Genomic DNA, 21,250 nt, shown 5'->3' on the forward strand with positions numbered 1-21,250 from the left:
AGAGCTTCCGGCTCAACAGTATTATTTTGAGAAATAAAACAATCTTTGGATATACATTTGTTCATTTTTGCATACATATTACTCATTCTCTGCAGTGGTCTGAATTATTTGTTATTAAATAGTTAATGTAAGTAAGTAAAATGTTAATAAGTCAAATTTACTACTTTAAAAAAACATTTTTAAAAAATCGTGGGTGTATCGAATCGTGGGTCAAAAATCGCGATACGAATCGAATCGTGAGTTGGGTGTATCGTTACAGCCCTAATCTCGATATATTTAAAGGGGAACAGAGGGCAATATATAGAGTAAATATAACAATAAAACACACATTAACGAACCTTATTCAAGACTTAGAAAAGTTTTTTGTTCTAAGGTTGGAAAGTTATAGTGTTTTGAAAGTAGCTCGAGCAAACGGTTTCCGCAGTTTGAACAGCCCGCCATGATATTAATTTTATCCAATCAGAATGCATGTTCATTTTCTCTGCGTAACACTCATGACGTATGTATGTGCCCAGTTGTGTTGGCTCATTGAGGTTGGGACGAGCACGTGTGAATCAGAAAGTAGGATGAATTGTAAGTGATCGGCTACACAATGCCACAGCGTGTTGCTTTCGGGTGTAATAACAGGACCCTTCTAAGCCATAGCCTGCTTGCAGTGTGTCTTGCGGGATCTCTTCGTATGATTCGACAGAGCTGTCGCTTTCACTTGATGCGCCCGATGCCATGATTACACGCTTCTCTCCTAGTGCAGTGGGTAGGGCTGACGTCACGGTCTTTTAAAAATGGCGACTCTTGTGCCGTTTAGCGTACCGACTATTATATTTACAATTACCAAGATATTTCGTTTTCTCGTATATAAATTTGATAGAATACTTAAGAATACGTTACTTTCTCACATCAGCAACTGTATATATTATATTTGGTACCCCTTTAAATCTCCTCTAAAGGACCCCATGAAATCTAACTTTTACTCTTTACTGTTTTCACTACAATCCCTGCAGATTAAATAACATTCTTGGTTAACTTTACAGGTGGTTTTCAACAACACATTTTAAATTTTCATGTTGGTGATGAATCACAATTGAATTGAAATAAGCCTATTTTTATTCAACAAAGATGTGGCACAAACTGCAAAAACAATCTTGAACACAATACAGAGCTGCTCAGAGCTCAAACCAATAAAGTGCAGCTCAACACTGAGAGACATTTAGCCTAAATAAGAAAAGTGCGCTTTCATTAAATGATTTTAAAAAATAGATCTCCAAGCTATTAACCTGACTACTGAGAACCACTGGAACATTCACAATAGAGAGAGAGATTGAGGGAGAGAAGAGAGAGATCTGCAAAACATCATTTTTCTCTTTGCACACTTTTGAACTGAATGTTTTCTGGCTCCGCCTCTCAAGGCCTCTGCATGCTCTTGCGACAAGGCTTTCGCAGATAGCTTTTCGCAGACAGTTGTAATTTATCGTTGAGCGGGGAGTAATAGGCGTGCGCGATGTTATTCACCGCCACAACGCAAGGGGGCGCGAAATCGCTAGGAGTAGTTGGTGGGTGTGGTTAGTGGAGTGTTTATCCCTCCGGTTACTTATAATGACTAGAACTGGAGTCGTATAGATGTCCGTACTTCCTCACTTCCTCGATCAACCGCTCTTCGTGCCGCTCCATCTTCGCTCGTGTTTTTTAAAAATGCCGGTCGTGAAAACAAACCAAACCGGGAAAGTAGGGAAGCGGAAGTGCGTGTACAGCGGATGTAGAGTGGACCAATCAGAGCCCTCTTGTCTGCGACGCTGTCTGCAAGGCTTCTGCGGTGGTCACAATTTTTGGGAGGTGTGCGCAGAGCGTCTGCGAAGGTGGGGGGGCTACGCAGACACTGTCTGCGACGCTATCTGCGAGGACTGGGTTGTCAGCATAAATTGGCCTTCAGATGTGTAGAATTCCGGTATTGCCTTCTCTGTAAAATGTCTGCGACCAGGCAACTCATATTTGGGATCGAGTGTGTTTAGTAATTTTTGGAAGCCTGGTTTTTCCACTATACTAACTGGGATCATGTCTTCGGCAATGACGTTAGTGATTGCAGCCGTTATAGCTCTCCATCTCCGACTCGTTTTCTCATATGGGGGGCTTTGGAGAACGAGGCCGCTATGGTCATTTGTTTAGCTTGTGGGGGGGGGGGGTTTAGCTCATGGGCAAGTAGTTTGGAGTTTAAGAGACTCTTCATACTGTACCGGGTGAGTTTTCAGGTGATGGAACATATGTGTCGTGCTGCTGCCTTTCGTGATGACAGGTTTTTTTTTTTTTGCACACTTTACAAACTGGCATTTGCTGTTCCACGTCCTCCTTGCGATATCCAAAAAATGCCAGATGACTGACCCCTTACTAGTTCTTTTAGGAATCAATTCGTCCGCTTCCATTTTTAATTTGTCGCTGAAATTGACAGAGCTTACATGGTAGCCTATGCAACACCAGCGATTGCACGAACTGAGTCAGCGCTGTAAACCGAAACTAGAAAATCTTCCCACCGGCAGTGTTGCCAGATACTGCTGACGTTTTCCAGCCCAAAATATGTTCAAAACCTGCCAAAACGCACTTAAAACTGCCCAACACAACCGAAACTAGGAAATCTTCCCGCAAGTTCCTTTCAGCACCGAGATGTTGCCCGGGATTGGTTGGCGAGTGTGAGACATTTTTTTTTTACCCTTGGGAGAATGTCATATGGTCAGATGAAACCAAAATAGAACTTTTTGGTAAAAACTCAACTTGTCGTGTTTGGAGGAGAAAGAATGCTGAGTTGCATCCAAAGAACACCATACCTACTGTGAAGCATGGGGGTGGAAACATCATGCTTTGGGGCTGTTTTTCTGCAAAGGGACCAGGACGACTGATCCATGTAAAGGAAAGAATGAATGGGGCCATGTATCGTGAGATTTTGAGTGAAAACCTCCTTCCATCATGATTTAGAATGTTTCTGATGTAATTACCGTAATATATGTAAAACTAAGATACACTGAAAAGAAACATAAGGCAACTGCATATTATAAAGTTTACATTTTGGCACTAGATTAAAATTAAAACATATTTAAAGGAAAAGAAAACTTAATTCAGACAATTAAGTTTGCAGAAAGATTATGTACTTATAAACACATTCATGAATGATAATAGACGAGGTCAAACTTTTGTGATTAAAATCAGTCGGCTTTGTCCGTCTGGTGGGGGACGACATCGGCAGCCAATGAGATCGCTTATAATGAATCGAAAAATTCTGGGATGTCTGACATTTTCTTTCGATATTTTTATTGGACAGTTTGAACACGTGATCTTGACATAGCCAACAGATTAGTTTGTTTACATCATACCACGCGGACATATTACTTTGACAGAATCAACACAAACATTGGAAAAAAAAAGACGGCTTGTTTAACGCAAATATCAATCGATATGTAAATGAATCTGTTATTTGCTCTCCCAGGGTTTTTTTCGAGAAAAAATTTAGTATGAGGGCGCTCACCATGGCGAGGGAGAAGCAGAGAGGGGTGGGGGGGTGGGGGGGGGGGGGGGGGGAGGGGTGACGGTGCCGGTTGTCCGTCCCCCCCTCCGCCGTGCGAAGCCTTTGAAAAATTGAGGCTCCAATGGGACATTCTGAGGCTATCTGAGAGGGAAATTGTAACAAATTGTCTGTTCAATATTGAAAAAGAAAGAAGTAATCTTCTTCTGCCCCGGACAGTCTTTGGCTTTCTTCCGTTTCGTGCCGCGGGATAACGACATCTTTAAATGCCCAAGTGTCAATAAAAACAACTCGCGAACTACTTCTGTCAAAAGCTCCCGCGCCGGTGGGGTGAAAAGGTCATTCAGTCCTCGAGAAATCTCACTCTACAAGTCAGCTGACCTTGTATGTAACCCAGGTCAAATCTCGCGAGGAGCAGCCGCGACAAGTAAACAACTAAACAACATGGTGCCTCAGTCTGGAAAACGCCAATTCGGATTGTTTTTGCACCGTCTGGCGGTGTATCTACTATGATTGGAATAGTTTTGGAGTAATTATAACGTATTTGATGATCAGACACATTGTCACGTGGTGTTGCTGGGATGTTTTCACGGAGAAAAGATCGTTTTGGACTACGTTCACACTGCAGGCTGAAGTGACTCAAATCCGATCTTTTCGCCCCATATGTGACCTGTATCCGATCTTTTATTGACAATAATGAACGACACAGATCCGATTTTTTCAAATCCGACCCCAGGGCCGTTTGGATATGTGGTCCTAATTCCGATTCCCTATCCCCTCTTTTCATATGCGACTTCAGTCTGAACCGCCAGGTCGCATTCATCCGACTTACACGTCATCAACAAGCCACAAACGTCACTATTCTGCGCTGAAGTAGGCGGCGGGTCTCTCAAAAAAGTTACAACAACACGGCGCATAATCACGGGCGCAGATAGAGGGTGGGACGAGTCATATTTAAATTCACCTTCGTTCGGTCCCCCCCACTTATAGGGAGGAAAAAACGTCTATGCTGTCTTTTTTTGCATAAGGCAAACCTCACGGAAAAATCAAAAGACTAATTACCATTCGGTTTATTGAGGTGCACAGCAGTGTATACATAGTTGCAACAACTCACATAAAACAAAACAAAGACTGATATTCGGTTGGTTGAGCTGCGCAGACTGCACAGGTTGCGAGCTCGAGCTTGGTTGCTATGGTTACTAACAACAAATTTGACAGGCATATCGGGGTTGGGGTTGGTTTGCTGGCAGCTTTGTCCCCCCCAGTTCAAAAAACGTATCTGCGCCCCTGCGCATGACATCAATGCGAGGGACGCTTCGGGCTGTGAAGGTTCTGAATCTTCTCAAATGGAAGGACGCAGAGGTTAGGGAGCTGATTTCCATTTGGGGGGATGCAGCTATTCAAGCTAGATTGGATGAGTCATACCGCAACCGGGCGGTTTTACTTCCGTAAACACTGGCCATGCTCACTGCGTGTGACGTCGTCGTATCCTGCAGTGCGCATGCGGAACACTTTTAGGTCGCTTTTCGTTCATACTGAGGATCACATACAAGTCGCATATATTTGTTAATGTGAACGACCTCACAAAAAAATCGGATTTCACAAAAAAATCGGAATTGAGCATTAAGCCTTGCAGTGTGAACGTAGCGTTTGAGAAAGACTGCATGTTGTGAAGTAGCATAAGTGCACGGCCTAAGTGTGACTTGGGGTTCGATCGGCATTTTGGTAAGGGGGTGCACGCCGAGAGTAAGAGGGCGCAGCGCCCCGTTCCCCGGTTTAGACGAAAGCCTGCTCTCCTATGTATCTAGTTACTTGTGGGTAGGAAATTTAACATATCGGTATAAATCTAAGCGTATCGGATTTTAACTAAAGCGACTAAGGCAGAGCAAGCGGATCGGGCCCGATATGCTAAAACGCTTTGGGGAAAACCATGTATTACATTATCATAATATAATAGATACGGGTAAATACAAATTATACGAGGGGTTATAAGAGACACAGTAAACAGTCACGTATGAATGCTATAAATACGGATGTGAAAGCTCCTGATGAAAGTCAGTCAGTGAGAGCCGATTCACTGAGTGTCCTTTCCTTTCATAGTGCGCGGCTCTTCTTCGTTTGTTGCCTTTCTTTCTGTCACTGTCTGTCTTTTCTGTATATCTCATCAGTCCACTTCTGCCATTCCTGCCTCTCAGGGACACTGTGTGTGGTGCATCACCACGTCTCAGAATATCACTGATAGTGTCTTTGTATCTAAAAAAAAATTTTTTTAAAAATGGACGACTGATCTTTCCAGAACCTTCCGCCAGTTCACCATAAAATAGTGCTTAGACTGACCGGTCATCTTGCAAATGCAGCCTGTTTCTGATAAGTACAAGGTCTTGATATCCAGGACACTGCAGCGCTGCACCAGCCATCTTCTCTACAACACACACACTCATTTATTCTCATTTTACACTATACCAACAGGACGACTGTTAGCATAGTGTAAAATGAGAATAAATGAGCGTGTGTGTCTGAGACATGGTGATGCACTACACACCACCACAGTGGTGGGCCTCGGCTGGTGCAGGGAAAACAACCTGATCCTGAACGTGGACAAAACTAGAGAGATCACTGTTGACTTCAGGAAAAACCAACCCAGCAACGCTCCACTTCTCATCAACAACACGGCCGTGAAGGTAGTCAATAGCACCAAGTTCCTTGCACATCACAGACAACTTCACCTGGTCTGTGAACACCACGTCACTGGTCAAGAAGGCACAGCAGCATCTGCACTTCCTGCATAGGATGAGAAGAGCCCACCTGCCCCTGCCCATCCTCACTACATTCTACAGAAGCACCATAAAGAGCGTTCTGACCAGCTGCATCTCTGTGTGGTGTGGAGGCTGCAGTGCCTCTGACTGGAAGAATGTGAGGAGAGTGCTGAGGACAGCGGAGAAAATCATTGGGACTTCTCTTCCCTCCATTCAGGACATTGCACCAAGGCGTTGCACGTCTCGAGCCAGAAACATCATCAGTGACCCCTCACTATGGACTGTTCTCGTCTCTGGAAAGAGGTTCTGCAGCATTCGGTGCAGGACCACCAGGTTCCGTAACAGCTTTTCCCCCAGGTCACCAGACTGCTGACCTCCAAACCCAAACTTCCATTTATAACTTGAACATTCCAAATTCCACAGGTCACTTATACTATTGCGCTTTATAATATTTTTGCTGCTGCATCATTTAATTTAATACACTTCATAATTATTTCTGCGCTGAGCCAAATTGCAACGAAATTTCGTTCGGTGTACACTTGTTGCATACTGAATGACAATAAAGGTTGTCTAAGTCTTCATGCTCTAGAACTTTATTTATAAATGTAATGTAGTCATCCCATTTAATCTTAAGAATGGATCCTAGATGCCGTTGTTGGATGGTTCTTAGACTTTTTTTTTTTAATTTGAAGTCCAAGTCTCACTTCCATACACCATCACTGGAATAACAATAATTCAAAAGCACAGAAGTGACCTTTAACCTCATACTGGTGTACAAACTCTCACTATCCGTGCTCTATCAGTTTATTCCGTGGTAGTACGAGTATTTTAGCCGTGTTGTCTTTTTTGTATTTCTTTGGCCTCAGTATAAAACACGTCAAGCCTCAGAATGGATTATTTTACAGCATCAGGTTATGGGTGAGCCAAAGTGAAGTGCGCATGCACAGAACCCCGACACAAACAGCATGTCCTATCATTTATCCACAGAGTAACTTTAAATATATTTTTATTAAAAAGGTCTTTTATTTCGGGCGGCACGGTGGTGTAGTGGTTAGCGCTGTCGCCTCACAGCAAGAAGGTCCGAGTTCGAGCCCCGGGGCCGGCGAGGGCCTTTCTGTGTGGAGTTTGCATGTTCTCCCCGTGTCCGCATGGGTTTCCTCCGGGTGCTCCGGTTTCCCCCACAGTCCAAAGACATGCAGGTTAGGTTAACTGGTGACTCTAAATTGAGCGTAGGTGTGAATGTGAATGGTTGTCTGTGTCTATGTGTCAGCCCTGTGATGACCTGGCGACTTGTCCAGGGTGTACCCCGCCTTTCGCCCGTAGTCAGCTGGGATAGGCTCCAGCTCGCCTGCGACCCTGTAGAAGGATAAAGCGGCTAGAGATAATGAGATGAGATGAGGTCTTTTATTTCCAGTGAGCCTAAAGAGACATTTACTAATTAACTAATAGAAACTGCTTAACCGTTACTATTTATGGTTATTTTATTAAACCACTATTTTGTGGTTACCTAAGTCACTGAAGGAGGCCATAGTTCCCTCCTGCTTTAAAGCTGCAACCATCATCCCTGTCCCAAAGCGCTCAGCAGTCACATGCTTGAATGATTATCGGCCTGTTGCACAAACACCTTTGAAAGACTGGTGATGAACTACATCAAAGCCTCCATCCCTGCTGACCTGGACCAGTACCAGTTCGCCTACAAAACCAACAGGTGCACTGAGGACACCATCTCCCTCATGCTCCACACTGTACTGACTCACCTGGAGAACCCTGACACCTATGTGAGGATACTGTTCGTTGACTTCAGCTCTGCCTTCAACACTGTCAATCCGAGCAAGCTGGTCAACAAGCTGCTGTCTCTGGGTCTGGACCACCACCTCTGTAGCTGGATTAAGGACTTCCTTTCCAACAAACCACAGCATGTGAGACTTGGAGACCTGATCTCATCCAACACCATCTTAAACACTGGCACCCCCCAAGGCTGTGTTCTTAGTCCACTCCTTTACTCACTCTTCACACAGGACTGTTCTCCCATTCATAACTCAAACCAAATATACAAGTCTGCAGATGACACAGCTGTGGTGGGGCTGATAACCAACAGCGATGAGGCAGCCTACAGAGAGGAAGTTCAGGCCCTCACATCTTGGTGTCAGAACAATGACTTGCTCCTCAACACCAACAAAACAAAGGAGCTTGTCACTGACGTCAGAAAATGACCGGTTAAAACAAATGCCAGCCTGGTGATCTCTGGAGAGGAGGTGGAACAGGTGAGGAGCTTCAAGTACCTCGGTGTTTACCTCTCAGAAGACCTGACATACATGGGGAGTGAACACCAGAGAGGTGGTGAAGAAGGCCCAGCAGAGACTCTTCTTCCTGTGATTGGGCGGCACGGCAGCGTAGTGGTTAGCACGGTTGCCTGACAGCAAGAAGGTTCTGAGTTCAAACCCAGCGGCCGTCGAGGGCCTCTCTGTGTGGAGTTTGCATGTTCTCCCCGTGTCTGCGTGGGTTTCCTCCAGGTGCTCCGGTTTCCCCCATACTCCAAAGACACGCGGTTAGGTTAATATGGGACGGCCTTGGGCTGAGGTGCCCTTGAGCGAGGCACCTAATTCCCAACTGCTCCCCGGGCGCTGTTAGCATGGCTGCCCACTGCTCTGGGTATGTGTGTTTTCACTGCTTCAGATGGGTTAAATGCAAACAGGAAATTTCACAAGTGTGTGATGAATAAAGTTGTGCTTTCTTTCTTTTCTGAGGAAAACTGAGCTCTCACAGAAGCTCCTCACCAACTTCTACCAGTGCACCGTACAAAGTGTTCTGAGCTACGGATGCATAGTGCGGTTCTCCAGCTGCACCTCAGAGGAGAGGAAAGATCTGCAGCGGATCATCAGGACTGCATCTAAAATCATTGGTACCCATCTTCAATCCCTGGAACAGATTTACTCCGCCAGGCTGAGAAACAGAGCCACAAAGATTAGGACTGACTGCACTCAGCCCGGACAATGTCTTTTTGACACCCTTCCCTCTGGAAGGCTTCGGATCAGAAAATCACAAACAGCAAAACAGCTTCTTCCCCAGGGCTGTAAAAGCTCTGACCCGGACTGGGACTCTCACTCTGCACCTCACTGTGTTTGGCTACATATACATACACACACATACATACACACACATATATCGTTGTACAGTAATGTGCAATGACAAAGAATCTACACCGATTCCAAAAAAGTTGGGACAAAGTACAAATTGTAAATAAAAACGGAATACAATAATTTACAAATCTTAAAAACTGATATTGTATTCACAATAGAACAGAGACAACATATCAAATGTCGAAAGTGAGACATTTTGAAATTTCATGCCAAATATTGGCTCATTTGAAATTTCATGACAGCAACACATCTCAAAAAAGTTGGGACAGGGGCAATAAGAGGCTGGAAAAGTTAAAGGTACAAAAAAGGAACAGCTGGAGGACCAAACTGCAACTCATTAGGTCAATTGGCAATAGGTCATTAACATGACTGGGTATAAAAAGAGCATCTTGGAGTGGCAGCGGCTCTCAGAAGTAAAGATGGGAAGAGGATCACCAATCCCCCTAATTCTGCGCCGACAAATAGTGGAGCAATATCAGAAAGGAGTTCGACAGTGTAAAATTGCAAAGAGTTTGAACATATCATCATCTGCAGTGCATAATATCATCAAAAGATTCAGAGAATCTGGAAGAATCTCTGTGCGTAAGGGTCAAGGCCGGAAAACCATACTGGGTGCCCGTGATCTTCGGGCCGTTAGACGGCACTGCATCACATACAGGCATGCTTCTGTATTGGAAATCACAAAATGGGCTCAGGAATATTTCCAGAGAACATTATCTGTGAACACAATTCACTGTGCCATCCGCCGTCGCCAGCTAAAACTCTATAGTTCAAAGAAGAAGCCGTATCTAAACATGATCCAGAAGCGCAGACGTCTTCTCTGGGCCAAGGCTCATTTAAAATGGACTGTGGCAAAGTGGAAAACTGTTCTGTGGTCAGACGAATCAAAATTTGAAGTTCTTTATGGAAATCAGGGACGCCGTGTCATTCGGACTAAAGAGGAGAAGGACGACCCAAGTTGTTATCAGCGCTCAGTTCAGAAGCCTGCATCTCTGATGGTATGGGGTTGCATTAGTGCGTGTGGCATGGGCAGCTTACACATCTGGAAAGACACCATCAATGCTGAAAGGTATATCCAGGTTCTAGAGCAACATATGCTCCCATCCAGACGACGTCTCTTTCAGGGAAGACCTTGCATTTTCCAACATGACAATGCCAAACCACATACTGCATCAATTACAGCATCATGGCTGCGTAGAAGAAGGGTCCGGGTACTGAACTGGCCAGCCTGCAGTCCAGATCTTTCACCCATAGAAAACATTTGGTGCATCACAAAATGGAAGATACGATAAAAAAGACCTAAGACAGTTGAGCAACTAGAATCCTACATTAGACAAGAATGGGTTAACATTCCTATCCCTAAACTTGAGCAGCTTGTCTCCTCAGTCCCCAGACGTTTACAGACTGTTGTAAAGAGAAAAGGGGATGTCTCACAGGGGGAAACATGGCCTTGTCCCAACTTTTTTGAGATGTGTTGCTGTCGTGAAATGTAAAATCACCTAATTTTTCTCTTTAAATGATACATTTTCTCAGTTTAAACATTTGATATGTCATCTATGCTCTATTCTGAATAAAATATGGAATTTTGAAACTTCCACATCATTGCATTCCGTTTTTATTTACAATTTGTACTTTGTCCCAACTTTTTTGGAATCGGGGTTGTATGTCTCTATGGAAACCAGCGTGACGGTTTTCTCAAAAAGAAATATTCTGCAGTTAAAAATAACATTTAAACAGAACAATAATAAAATAAAATAAAACTTACTTTCCTTCTTTAACAGGAAACCACGAAAACCATCAAAACACGCACGAGATCAATTCGCGCGCTCTCTCGCGTCGCGAACAGGAACGTCATTTCCGCATTGTGACGCCACTTCCGTCACCGTGCCCTGTAGTTGGAGAGAGTTTTCTATTGAAACACAAATTAAGAGGGGGAAAAAAATATATTAACATAAATAAATAAATAAATAAATAGCGTGCTAAAAGATTTTCAGGAAGGTAAGAGTGAATAAATTAAATATTTTGATTGAAAGTCATTACATTAAATCCGCTTCGTTGTAAAAAACAAACAAACAAACAAACAAACAAACAAACATTATTTTAGTGATTAAACTTACATTTAAATAACATAAATATATAAAGGCATAAAGATACTTGGATTCACAATTGGTTTATGTGCACAAAATAAATCTGTGCTGCGATTATTATTATTATTACAATTATTAATAACTAAACTAAAGAATATAGATTAAATTAATAAAAACTATATATCAATAAAAACTCAACTAAAAGAATATAAATTAAATTAAACACTTTAAAATGTTTCAATTTATTGCGGCTACTGACGTTTCTACATCAGTCAATGTCTTTCACATTCAAATTATTATTATTATTATTATTATTATTATTATTATTAATCTTAGTGTGCTTGCAAAAGCACACTGTTGTTCTTCTTAAGTTTTATTTTTATTATTCCATTTCACCCGTTTTTTGGATCCACTCCTCCTCCTAGGGCTTTTGAGATAGAGACACTGTTCCAACGCTGAAACGTAGGGCCCATAGAGAATGAATAGGACTCACGAATCGAATCATCCTGCTCGGACACGCTTCATCGCAGACGCGCCAAACCTCATGTGATACCTCAGGCCAACTCCCCAGACACACATATGCATTCGGTTCTGACCCGCACTCATTTTTCCCTTTCTTTTCATGCCCCACTTTTTCATCCATTCACTTCCAGTCATTTTTGGCCCCATTGAAAATGAATAGCGTTTCGGGAAAAAAGCTTTCACTCTCCGTCAAATTTTTTAACTGAGTGACCAAACTTCAAGAGACTTCATATGATGCCTCAGGGCAAGTCCGCACACATATCCATCCCCTCATCTGAGATCTGCACTCGTCTTTTTCTTGGTTTTCACACATCCTTTTTTCCCTCCATAGGCTTCCATTGATTTCTGGCCCCATTCAAATGAATGGAGTTTTGCTCAGTAACACTTCACCACACATCCGCTGGTGTAGTACAGCTTTTGGATCGATGCACCCGTTCTGTCGTCCTTGTCGTTTTTCTGTTGTTTTTTTCCCATAGAAAATGAATAGGACTCACGAATCGAGTCGTCCTACTCAGACACACTCCATCGGAGATGCACCAAACTTCATGTGATACTTCAGACCAACTCCGCTGACGCATTCATGCAATCGGGTCTGAACTGCACTCGTCTTTTCCTTTTTTTTCTTCTGTTCTGCTACAGCTCAGCAAGCACACTTTGCATTTTCTTTGCGGAAATGCAGTCTAGTTATTATTGTTTGGTTGTTTTTTTTGTTCGAGCTCTTGAGTGATTTTCAAACAGCATTTTATTTGAGGCCGGGGTGTAATACCGTGTCTCACCACCAGGTGGTAGCATTTCATCATAATTTACCTGTGTGTGTTCTGGGCAGGTAAAGCGGTGTGGAGCTGGGGAGGGGGTAAGGGAGGGGGGTGTTTGTCGGGAGGGAACGCGACGACACGGAGTGGGGGGTTTTTTTTCGTTTCATTTTCGTCAAAGGGGCGGGGCTTTTATTTGTCTGTTTTCCGTGTCAGCCTGAAGGACCAGCTGAGTGTGTGATGCTGAGGGTTTGGATCAAAGGAGGGATGGACAGTGGGTGCGGGATGCGCGCGCGCCAGACAGCTGACTGCTGATATTATTATTATTATTATTATTATTATTATTATTGCTGTTGCACGCGCTCCGTCGGGTCATTCTGAGCCCCGCGTCTGCGTGCTGAAGGAAGGCACCGTTTCAGCATCCGGTTCTGTTCGGTGTTGTGGATGCTAAGACGTCATTATTTGCTGATCCAGGAGCTGTGTGTGTGTGTGTGTGCGTGTGTGTGTGTGTGTGTGAGTGAGTGGAGCACAAGGCGCAGTGAGTGAGGCGTTTATCAATGCGGCAATACTTCACACAGCGGGGAGACATGGAGCAGGAGAGCCTCTGAGCTGGAGGACTCACTGACTCACTCACTGACCGACCGGGCTCTTCTGCATCTGCTCTACCTGCTCAGGTCTGCACCTGTGTGAGGTCACGGAGAGCCGGCACGCGCGCACCGCGTGAATCACGCGCACTGACAGGTTTTGGATAGATCGAAATATAAATCTATATTTCTATATATTTTTCCTCTCAAGAGATTTGAGCAGAAACCCTGCAGACATGCTCCCCGCGTCAGAAGCCGCTAAGATCTACCAGACCAACTACGTGCGGAACTCGCGCGCCATCGGTGTGCTGTGGGCCATCTTCACCGTGCTCTTCGCCATCGTGAACGTGGTGTGCTTCATCCAGCCCTACTGGATCGGTGACGGCGCGGAGACCCCGCAGGTCGGCTACTTCGGCCTCTTCCACTACTGCATCGGGAACGGCGTGGCGCGCGAGCTGGCCTGCTACGGCACCTTCTCCGACTTCAGCTCCATCCCGTCAGGAGCCTTCAAGGCCGCGTCCTTCTTCGTGGCCACCTCCATGGTGCTGGTGCTCGCCTGCATCGGCTGCTTCGCGCTCTTCTTCTTCTGCAGCACCGCCACTGTCTTCAAGATCTGCGGCTGGATGCAGCTGGCGGCAGGTTGGAAACCACACTACACCCTCAGCACTACACCCTACACACTGCACCAAATCATCCAAATCATCACTGATTAAAGCCGCAGTATGTCATTTATTCTTTCCAAAAATACTTCCACACGTGACCCTGATTCTTGCAGTCACCATGTAACAGATCTCGTTAGATTCTTCTCAGGCCATTTTTTCCAGTCCAGAAATTACTCACACCATTCTAAGTCACAACTGATTAAAGCTGCAGTATGTAACTTTTCCCCCCTACTATTTCTTTTCCTGTTATAATCATATGACTCAGAAAAAATACTCTGTGCAGGTACAATGCAACAAATCACGTTAGATTTAAAAAACAAACAAACCTCTGTTTACATTTTTCTGGTCCAGAAATTACTCACACGTTTCAAAGTCACAGCTGATTAAAGCTGCAGTATGTAATCCCCCCCAAAAAAAATTTCTTTTCCTGTTATAATCATATGACTCAGAAAAAGTACTCTGTGCAGGTACAATGCAACAGATCGCATTAGATTTTTTTTTTAAAAAAACTCTGTTTACATTTTTCTGGTCCAGAAATTACTCACATGTTTCAAAGTCACAACTGATTAAATCTGCAGTATGTAATTCCCCCCCCCCCCCAAAAAAAAAAAAAAATTCTTTTCCTGTTATAATCATATGACTCAGAAAAAAATAGTCTGTGCAGGTACAATACAACAGATCATATTAGACTTAAAAAAAAAAAAAACCTCTGTTTACATTTTTCTGGTCCAGAAATTACTCACACATTTCAAAGTCACAACTGATTAAAGCTGCAGTATGTAATTTTTCCCCTCTAAATATTTCTTTTCCTGTTGTAAACATATGACTCAGAAAAAGTACTCTGTGCAGGTACAATGCAACAGATCACATTAGATTTTTTTTAAACCTCTGTTTACATTTTTCTGGTCCAGAAATTAGTCATGTATTTACAACAGTTGCAACTGATTAAATCTGCAGTATGTACATTATTCTTTTTGTAAATATTTCCAGACTCAGAAAAGTCAGTTTGTGATGTACAGTGTAAAGCAGGGGTGTCCAAACTGATCCATAAAGGGCCGTGTGGCTGCAGGTTTTCATTCCAGCCATGCAGCAGCACACCTGATTTGGCTTATTCAATCAACTGACACACCCACCCTTTAATCAAGGGTGGGTGTGGCTGCAAGTATTTGACTGTGTGAAGACAGTTCAGTTGATTGAATGAGCCAAGTCAGGTGTGCTGCTGCATGGCTGGAATGAAAACCTGCAGCCACACGGCCCTTTATGGATCAGTTTGGACACCCCTGGTGTAAAGGATCTCAGTAGCTTGTTTTCAAGGTCCAGAAATTAGTCACATGATTATAACTGGGTGACATATTTGAGGGGAAAAAAATCAACACAACTAATTTTAAAACTGCAGTATGTTAAAAAAAATCTATAACTCTACCTGTAACAATCCTGACTTTTACGAGGGAACACGTTGATGTTATTCCTATGTGACGGATCTCAGGTGCTTCTTTTCTGAGTTCCTTTTTCATCTTGAATGATCTCGACCCACTTCTCTCTGAGTCCGAGGGACTTTACGGATAATAACTGTGACGTTGCTGGAGCTCACTGCTTCATTTTCATTATTCCACTTCTCGGACACCGTTATACCCTGAATTTAAACATTTTATCATCCAGGCTCAATGATGGAGGTTCTTTGGTTGTGCAGTGAAGCTACAGTGCTAATGTAGCTAACAAGCAATGGAAGTGGATAGCTGTGAGATTAGCATGGTATGTTTGTTTTCTGATCACGGATATTCAGAAACCTGTTTGTTCTGCAGATGTTGATTTGCTGCAAAAAAAGGTATCAGAGCTCAGTGGTCTGTGTGTGTGTGTGTGAGAGAGAGAGAATGCGATGTGTGACAGAGAGAAAATCCGATCAGCTCGAGTGTCTAATCTGCTTATGGACATCGAGCTGCTGTTTGAGATCAGAGTGTGTTCTTTCTTGCACGCTCCTGTTCAATCGTCCAATCAGCTGCTGTGAAGGTGATGATATCACCAAAATAATATCATATCCAACCCCCCCCCCCCCCCCCCCACACACACACACACACACACACACCCTCTCTGGGAATAACGAAATGATCTAAACTTATAGATGCAGTTAAGTGCAAAAGTTTGTACACCCTGTTGGTTTTTACATCGAAAAACAGAACATGAATTTCTAATTTTTTTTTTTTTTAATGTATTGAAACCTGTATACATGGTGCAAAAGTTTCTACACCCCCTGTGGATTTTGAAAGGGAAGAAAAGCACAAGCACATGGTGGAAGGAAAGAGACAGTTTTGCAGCGATGTTTTGATGTATAGATCAACGATATTGCGATAAACGTTTTAAATCAAAACTCCTTTGAACCAGTTGTCAGATATTGTTCTAACAGTTCTGAGTTCCGGATTCTGATTGGTCAGAAGGTTTTTCTTTCTTTCTTCTTTCTTTTTTTTTATAACAGCAGGTTTATATTAATGTGCTCGTTCTCGTTTCTATAGCAACAGCTCATTCACAGAGGATTTGTAACTCAGATGCTTCACATAACCAGATTAAAAATTTGTTGATATGGGGAAGTTTTCTTCCTCCATGGCTTCTACATGGTGGTGTAGCGGTTATCACTGTCACCTCACTGCAAGAAGGTCCTGGGTTCGAACCTCACAGCCAAGGGTGGGGGTGGGGGGGTCTTTCTGTGTAGAGTTTGCATGTTCTCCTCATGTTTGTGTGGGTTTCCTCCCACAGATGAGGGAAAATACAAGCCAGTGCATGCTTAGTTTCAGTCCCAAGCCCAGAGAGATCGGGGAGGGCTGTGTCAGGAAGGGCATCTGGTGTAAAACTTCCGCCAAACCAAATATGCGGGACAGACCCCTAACGGGAGCAGCTGGAAGAAGAAGAAGAAGAAGAAGAGTGAAGTTTTCTTTTCTGTCACTAGGAGAAATGTGTTAATGTAACGCCTCTGGAAGGAGTCTCCAGTGTCAGCGCTCTGGAACAATCAGAGGTGAAACTGTGACTATTGTAACATTCAATGTAACTATAAATGGATAAAAAGGCTGTGTCTTCAATAAATAATAAATTGTAATTGCTGTTATATAAGAGGAATAAAACACTCTGGGACGAGCTGTTATAGGAAAACAATCATAATAGTGACTCTGCTTCGTCACAGCACGCTGTTGTTGATTAATTTCCTCAAACAGCAGCACACACACTGGTTTATTCCTGGTATAACATAACTGATTATTGTCACATGTCTGTTTTTCATAACGTCTGCAGCTTCTGAAGCAAACAAAGAGTCCTCCGGGTGCTTGATTTAAGCCCTGACATGTTTTTAAATGATTCTTCTGTGCGCACGCGTGTGTGTGTGTGTGTGTGTGTGTGTGTGTGTGTGTGAGAGAGAGAGATCTCAAAACACCAGCCCAGAGTGCTTTTTCGATGTCGGCTGCTCTCAAGACATTTCATTTCTCCTTCTGAAAGGTGAAAAAAAACCACACGCTGCTGCCATTTTCCTGATTCCCTCCAGGCTCCTGATGTGGACTGTAAAACTCAGACTGAATGAAAGCCACAGACTCTCAGTGCGCTAGTGAGCGGAAGGGTGTGAGTTCAAATCTCTCGATGAATACCAAGGCTGCTGCACAATTCTTCCAACACTGATGTCACAGAAGCACATTTACTCAGAGTGTATTGCGTTTTCTGATCAACTGGAGGCTCAAACGAATACATTTTTCTTTTGTGGGTCATGTTGGTGCATGTAACGTATCCCAGTTTGTGTTAATATACTGTGAATACACTCACTGGCCACTTTATTAGGAACACCCCTACATTCACCTGCGGTTCACAATGTTCAAACATCAGAATGGGAGAAACTGTGATCTCACAGTGAAGTGTGACTTTCTTTCTTTCACTGTGGCATGGGTGTCGGTTTGAGCCAGATGAGTATTGTCGGTTTAAGTATTTCAGAAGCTGCTGATCTCCTGGGGTTTTCACACACAACAGTCTCTAGAGTTTACACAGACAAACAAAAAACATCGAGTGAGTGAGCGACAGTTCTGTGGGTAGAAAGTAAACAAACGCCTTGCTGATAAGAGACGGTCAGAGGAAAATGGACAGATTGGTTTGTGTTTTTTGCCAGGAAGGATAGAGTAACTCATATAATCACTCTTTACAACTGTGTTGAGCAGAAAAGCATCTCAGCATGCAACAGAAGAACACATTGGGTTTCACTCCTGCAGCCAAGAACAGGGATCTTAGAATCAACAACAAGTTTCTATTAAAGTGGCCGGGGAGTGTAATGGTGGGTAGTATGATGATGTGTTATTGGTATTATAATAAACAATATTTAATCCGAGCCTGTGAAGAAAATGTGGCAATAAATGTACGAAGCTGAGTGAATATCTGTGCTCTGTTGTAGTGGAACTTTTATTGAAGGGAAATTATTCTGTGAAGGTCAAAATGGGACTCTGTGTGTGTGTGTGTGTGTGTGTGTGTGTGTGTGTGTGTGTGTGTGTGTGTAAAAAACTGTTGTTAACTTCTTGTTCTCTTATTAACAAAGACATTTTTACCCATCTTTAGGCCAAAAAAAAAAAAAGTGTGTTTCCGGTAACATGAAATACTAAAATAAGGTCGGTAGGTAGGAAAAAGTTTTTTTTTTTCTTAATTTTTTTTTATTTTGTTCGAAAAAATTAACACAAGTAAACATCTTACAAAATAGTATTTTGGCACAGAATCCTTTATACCACACATCATAATAAAATAAAAGTGTTTTAAATCTTTAAACGAATAAAAAAAAATATCGCGAGAGTTCGAGTTATGATCTACGGAAGCGTATTGCTGCCACACTCAAAAAATTGGCTTAGAATCAAGTAATTACGTGAAAAGATATTGTTAACAAAGTTATCACGTTTTTACAATATATTTATCATGTAATAACATAACATCACGTAATTTCATGATACGAAATTATCATGTTATTTCATGATATTTTCATGTAATAACGTGAAAACACCTTATCAAGAAATAACGTGAAAATAACGTCCTAGGCTAGGCTACTTCCATTAAAAGCAGCCGGACTAGCCTAGCCTACTGTAGAACTTGGGTCGAGCAAAAACACCGAGCAAAAACATGGCTGAATCCTGAATGACTCCTATTTGTATAAATAGGGGACTACATAGGCGGCAAAACGTAGTGTTTTTCCCTGCCATGGAAGTGCACTTGTATACTGAAGAGGAAGCAATTTGCATTACAGCCTTGAATGAGGATTCAAAATGGCGGCTCGGCTCAGTTTTCCCTTCCTCCTTCAGTATACAAGTGCGCTTCCATGTTTATGCAGGAGGGCTGATAGAAGTGGCGAAACATTTTACTTTTTATCGTTTCTTTCACAACTTGAATGCGTTGAAACAAAAAATTATGACAAACTAACGCCGCTTACACTAAAATATCGAGGGAAATTTGTAATAAAAACTTTACGGTCGGCAATTTCGACGCGGAAATTCTCGATCGGTCGGGTTACCGGAAACACACTATTTTTTTTTTTGGCCTTAGTAAGGGTGCCAATAATTCTGAAGATTACTGTAAATGTCTTTTAGTATAAATACGGAGGTGATTATAGAAAATCGTGCGCTCTGATTGGTCGAGAGATCCGGACTATTTCTCGATAATCACCTCGAGCTACTCGGCAAAATGGCAGCCAATCGCGTCATCACCGTAAGTCAGGAAGAAATACAGATGATGAAAGAAAATGCTGTTCCTAAAATAAAAGCACTAAAGATGCTCCAAAGTTTGGTCTAAAACTATTTAAAGGGAAGGTGGGACTGTGGTTTATTTTATCGATTTCAAAACAAAGTATTTTACGTGACTCGGCGAAGATAAGTGACACAAGTCTGCGCCGCAAAGTTATTACATCTGAAGTAAATTATTTTTTAATACGATTTTTAAAAAATAATCACCTGTGTATTTATACTAAAACAGTTATCTGCCTCAGACTCAGTGAAGATCAGTGACTTCGACTCTGTCTCGGTTATTATTCACTGATATTCACCTCACTTTAGGAGAATAATTGTTATTCATTCTCTCCACATTCACTGGATATGAACAATCGTGCACTCTGATTGGCTACTCTACTACTAGGATATCAGCTCATACACTGTGAATAGAGAAAGACAAAATGGCGGAGCGTGTTGCTGAACCAACCGAGGACGAAATAAAAACTGTACTCGAAAACAAAACCCCAAAAATTATTAAGTCTTTAAAAGAAACAGAAATAGCTCAAAGAATATAGTTTTTTTTCTCTGCCCAGTATTGCCTGCTCCACACTCCAGCCCAGTCGGTGGCGGATAGGGCTGAACGATTTTAAGAAAAAATTGAATTGCGATTTTTCTTAGCCTGGGCCCGCCCATCCTAAGCATGACGCAACACGAGGGCCTGTTGCGAGCTTAGTCTGGCCAGGCAAGCTATCTAAGCTCCCAAAAAATCAGGAGCCAATCAACTTTGAGCATCTCCAACGGCCCTGGGTAGAGGCGTGTTCAAGGCAGTGACGTAGTAGAACTGCAACCGGAAGCCATAGATTGTTTACAGAATCTATGCCGGAAGCGCTTCATACACTAGAAACATTACGAACATGGAGCAAGTTCTCATTGAAAACGGAGCAAAGAGCAGCCCTGGAGGTATTTATTGAAAGGAAGGACGTTTTCGCCTTGCTCCCGACCGGCTTCGGTAAGAGTTTAATCTACCAGTTAGCCCCGTCGCGTCACATACGTCAGAGGAAAGAGTGATGTGATTGGTTTAAGCTTCGTCACAGCCTTTTCTGGCTTCGACCAGTAGCAAACTGAGGCATTTCAGGGAGGCGGGTCAACCACGGGCTCTGGGAAACGGTTGGGCTTAATATCTTTGCCAGACCAAATGTTCGCAGAGCTTTGAAGTCGCGTTAGCCAGACTAGATTTTTCTGGCAGATATTGCGATTTTGATTTCAACCACGATTTTTTTTCTTTAAATCGAGTTTCAGTGCAAATTAATTAATACAATGAATTCCATAAAGCTAATGCAAGAATGAAAACTGAGGTCAACAGATTTCAAATGTAGGCCTGTTTATTAACATTGAGTGCCTGAGGAACAAGTTAAAATAACTTAAAATAAAAATAAAAAGAGAGCCATCTTTCTTAAGTAAACTTTTGCTTCTTTTACTTTTCCCATCTACAACATATCAGACATAAAAAAAGGTTGATCAATGGCTCAACAAGCATCGA

At 42.8% G+C, this 21,250-nt stretch overlaps 2 protein-coding genes across 2 annotated transcripts in view; one reads left to right on the forward strand and one right to left on the reverse strand.

Moving 5' to 3' along the window:
* The window catches only part of orc5 (origin recognition complex, subunit 5), a 44,704-nt gene extending 33,449 nt beyond the window's left edge, over positions 1 to 11,255 (reverse strand). The window contains exon 1 of the mRNA XM_060903548.1: positions 11,167 to 11,255. The gene's annotated coding sequence lies outside the window, so the exon portion shown is untranslated. The remainder of the gene's footprint in view (positions 1 to 11,166) is intronic.
* A 2,324-nt stretch (positions 11,256 to 13,579) lies between these two features.
* Positions 13,580 to 21,250, forward strand: part of lhfpl3 (LHFPL tetraspan subfamily member 3) — a 170,815-nt gene continuing 163,144 nt past the window's right edge. The window contains exon 1 of the mRNA XM_060902954.1: positions 13,580 to 13,985. Coding sequence (XP_060758937.1) covers positions 13,583 to 13,985 — 403 coding nt within the window. The 5' untranslated portion in view covers positions 13,580 to 13,582. The remainder of the gene's footprint in view (positions 13,986 to 21,250) is intronic.

The sequence above is a fragment of the Neoarius graeffei genome, chromosome 21 (genome assembly GCF_027579695.1).
Source record: "Neoarius graeffei isolate fNeoGra1 chromosome 21, fNeoGra1.pri, whole genome shotgun sequence".
In the NCBI taxonomy this organism is placed as follows: Eukaryota; Metazoa; Chordata; class Actinopteri; order Siluriformes; family Ariidae; genus Neoarius; species Neoarius graeffei.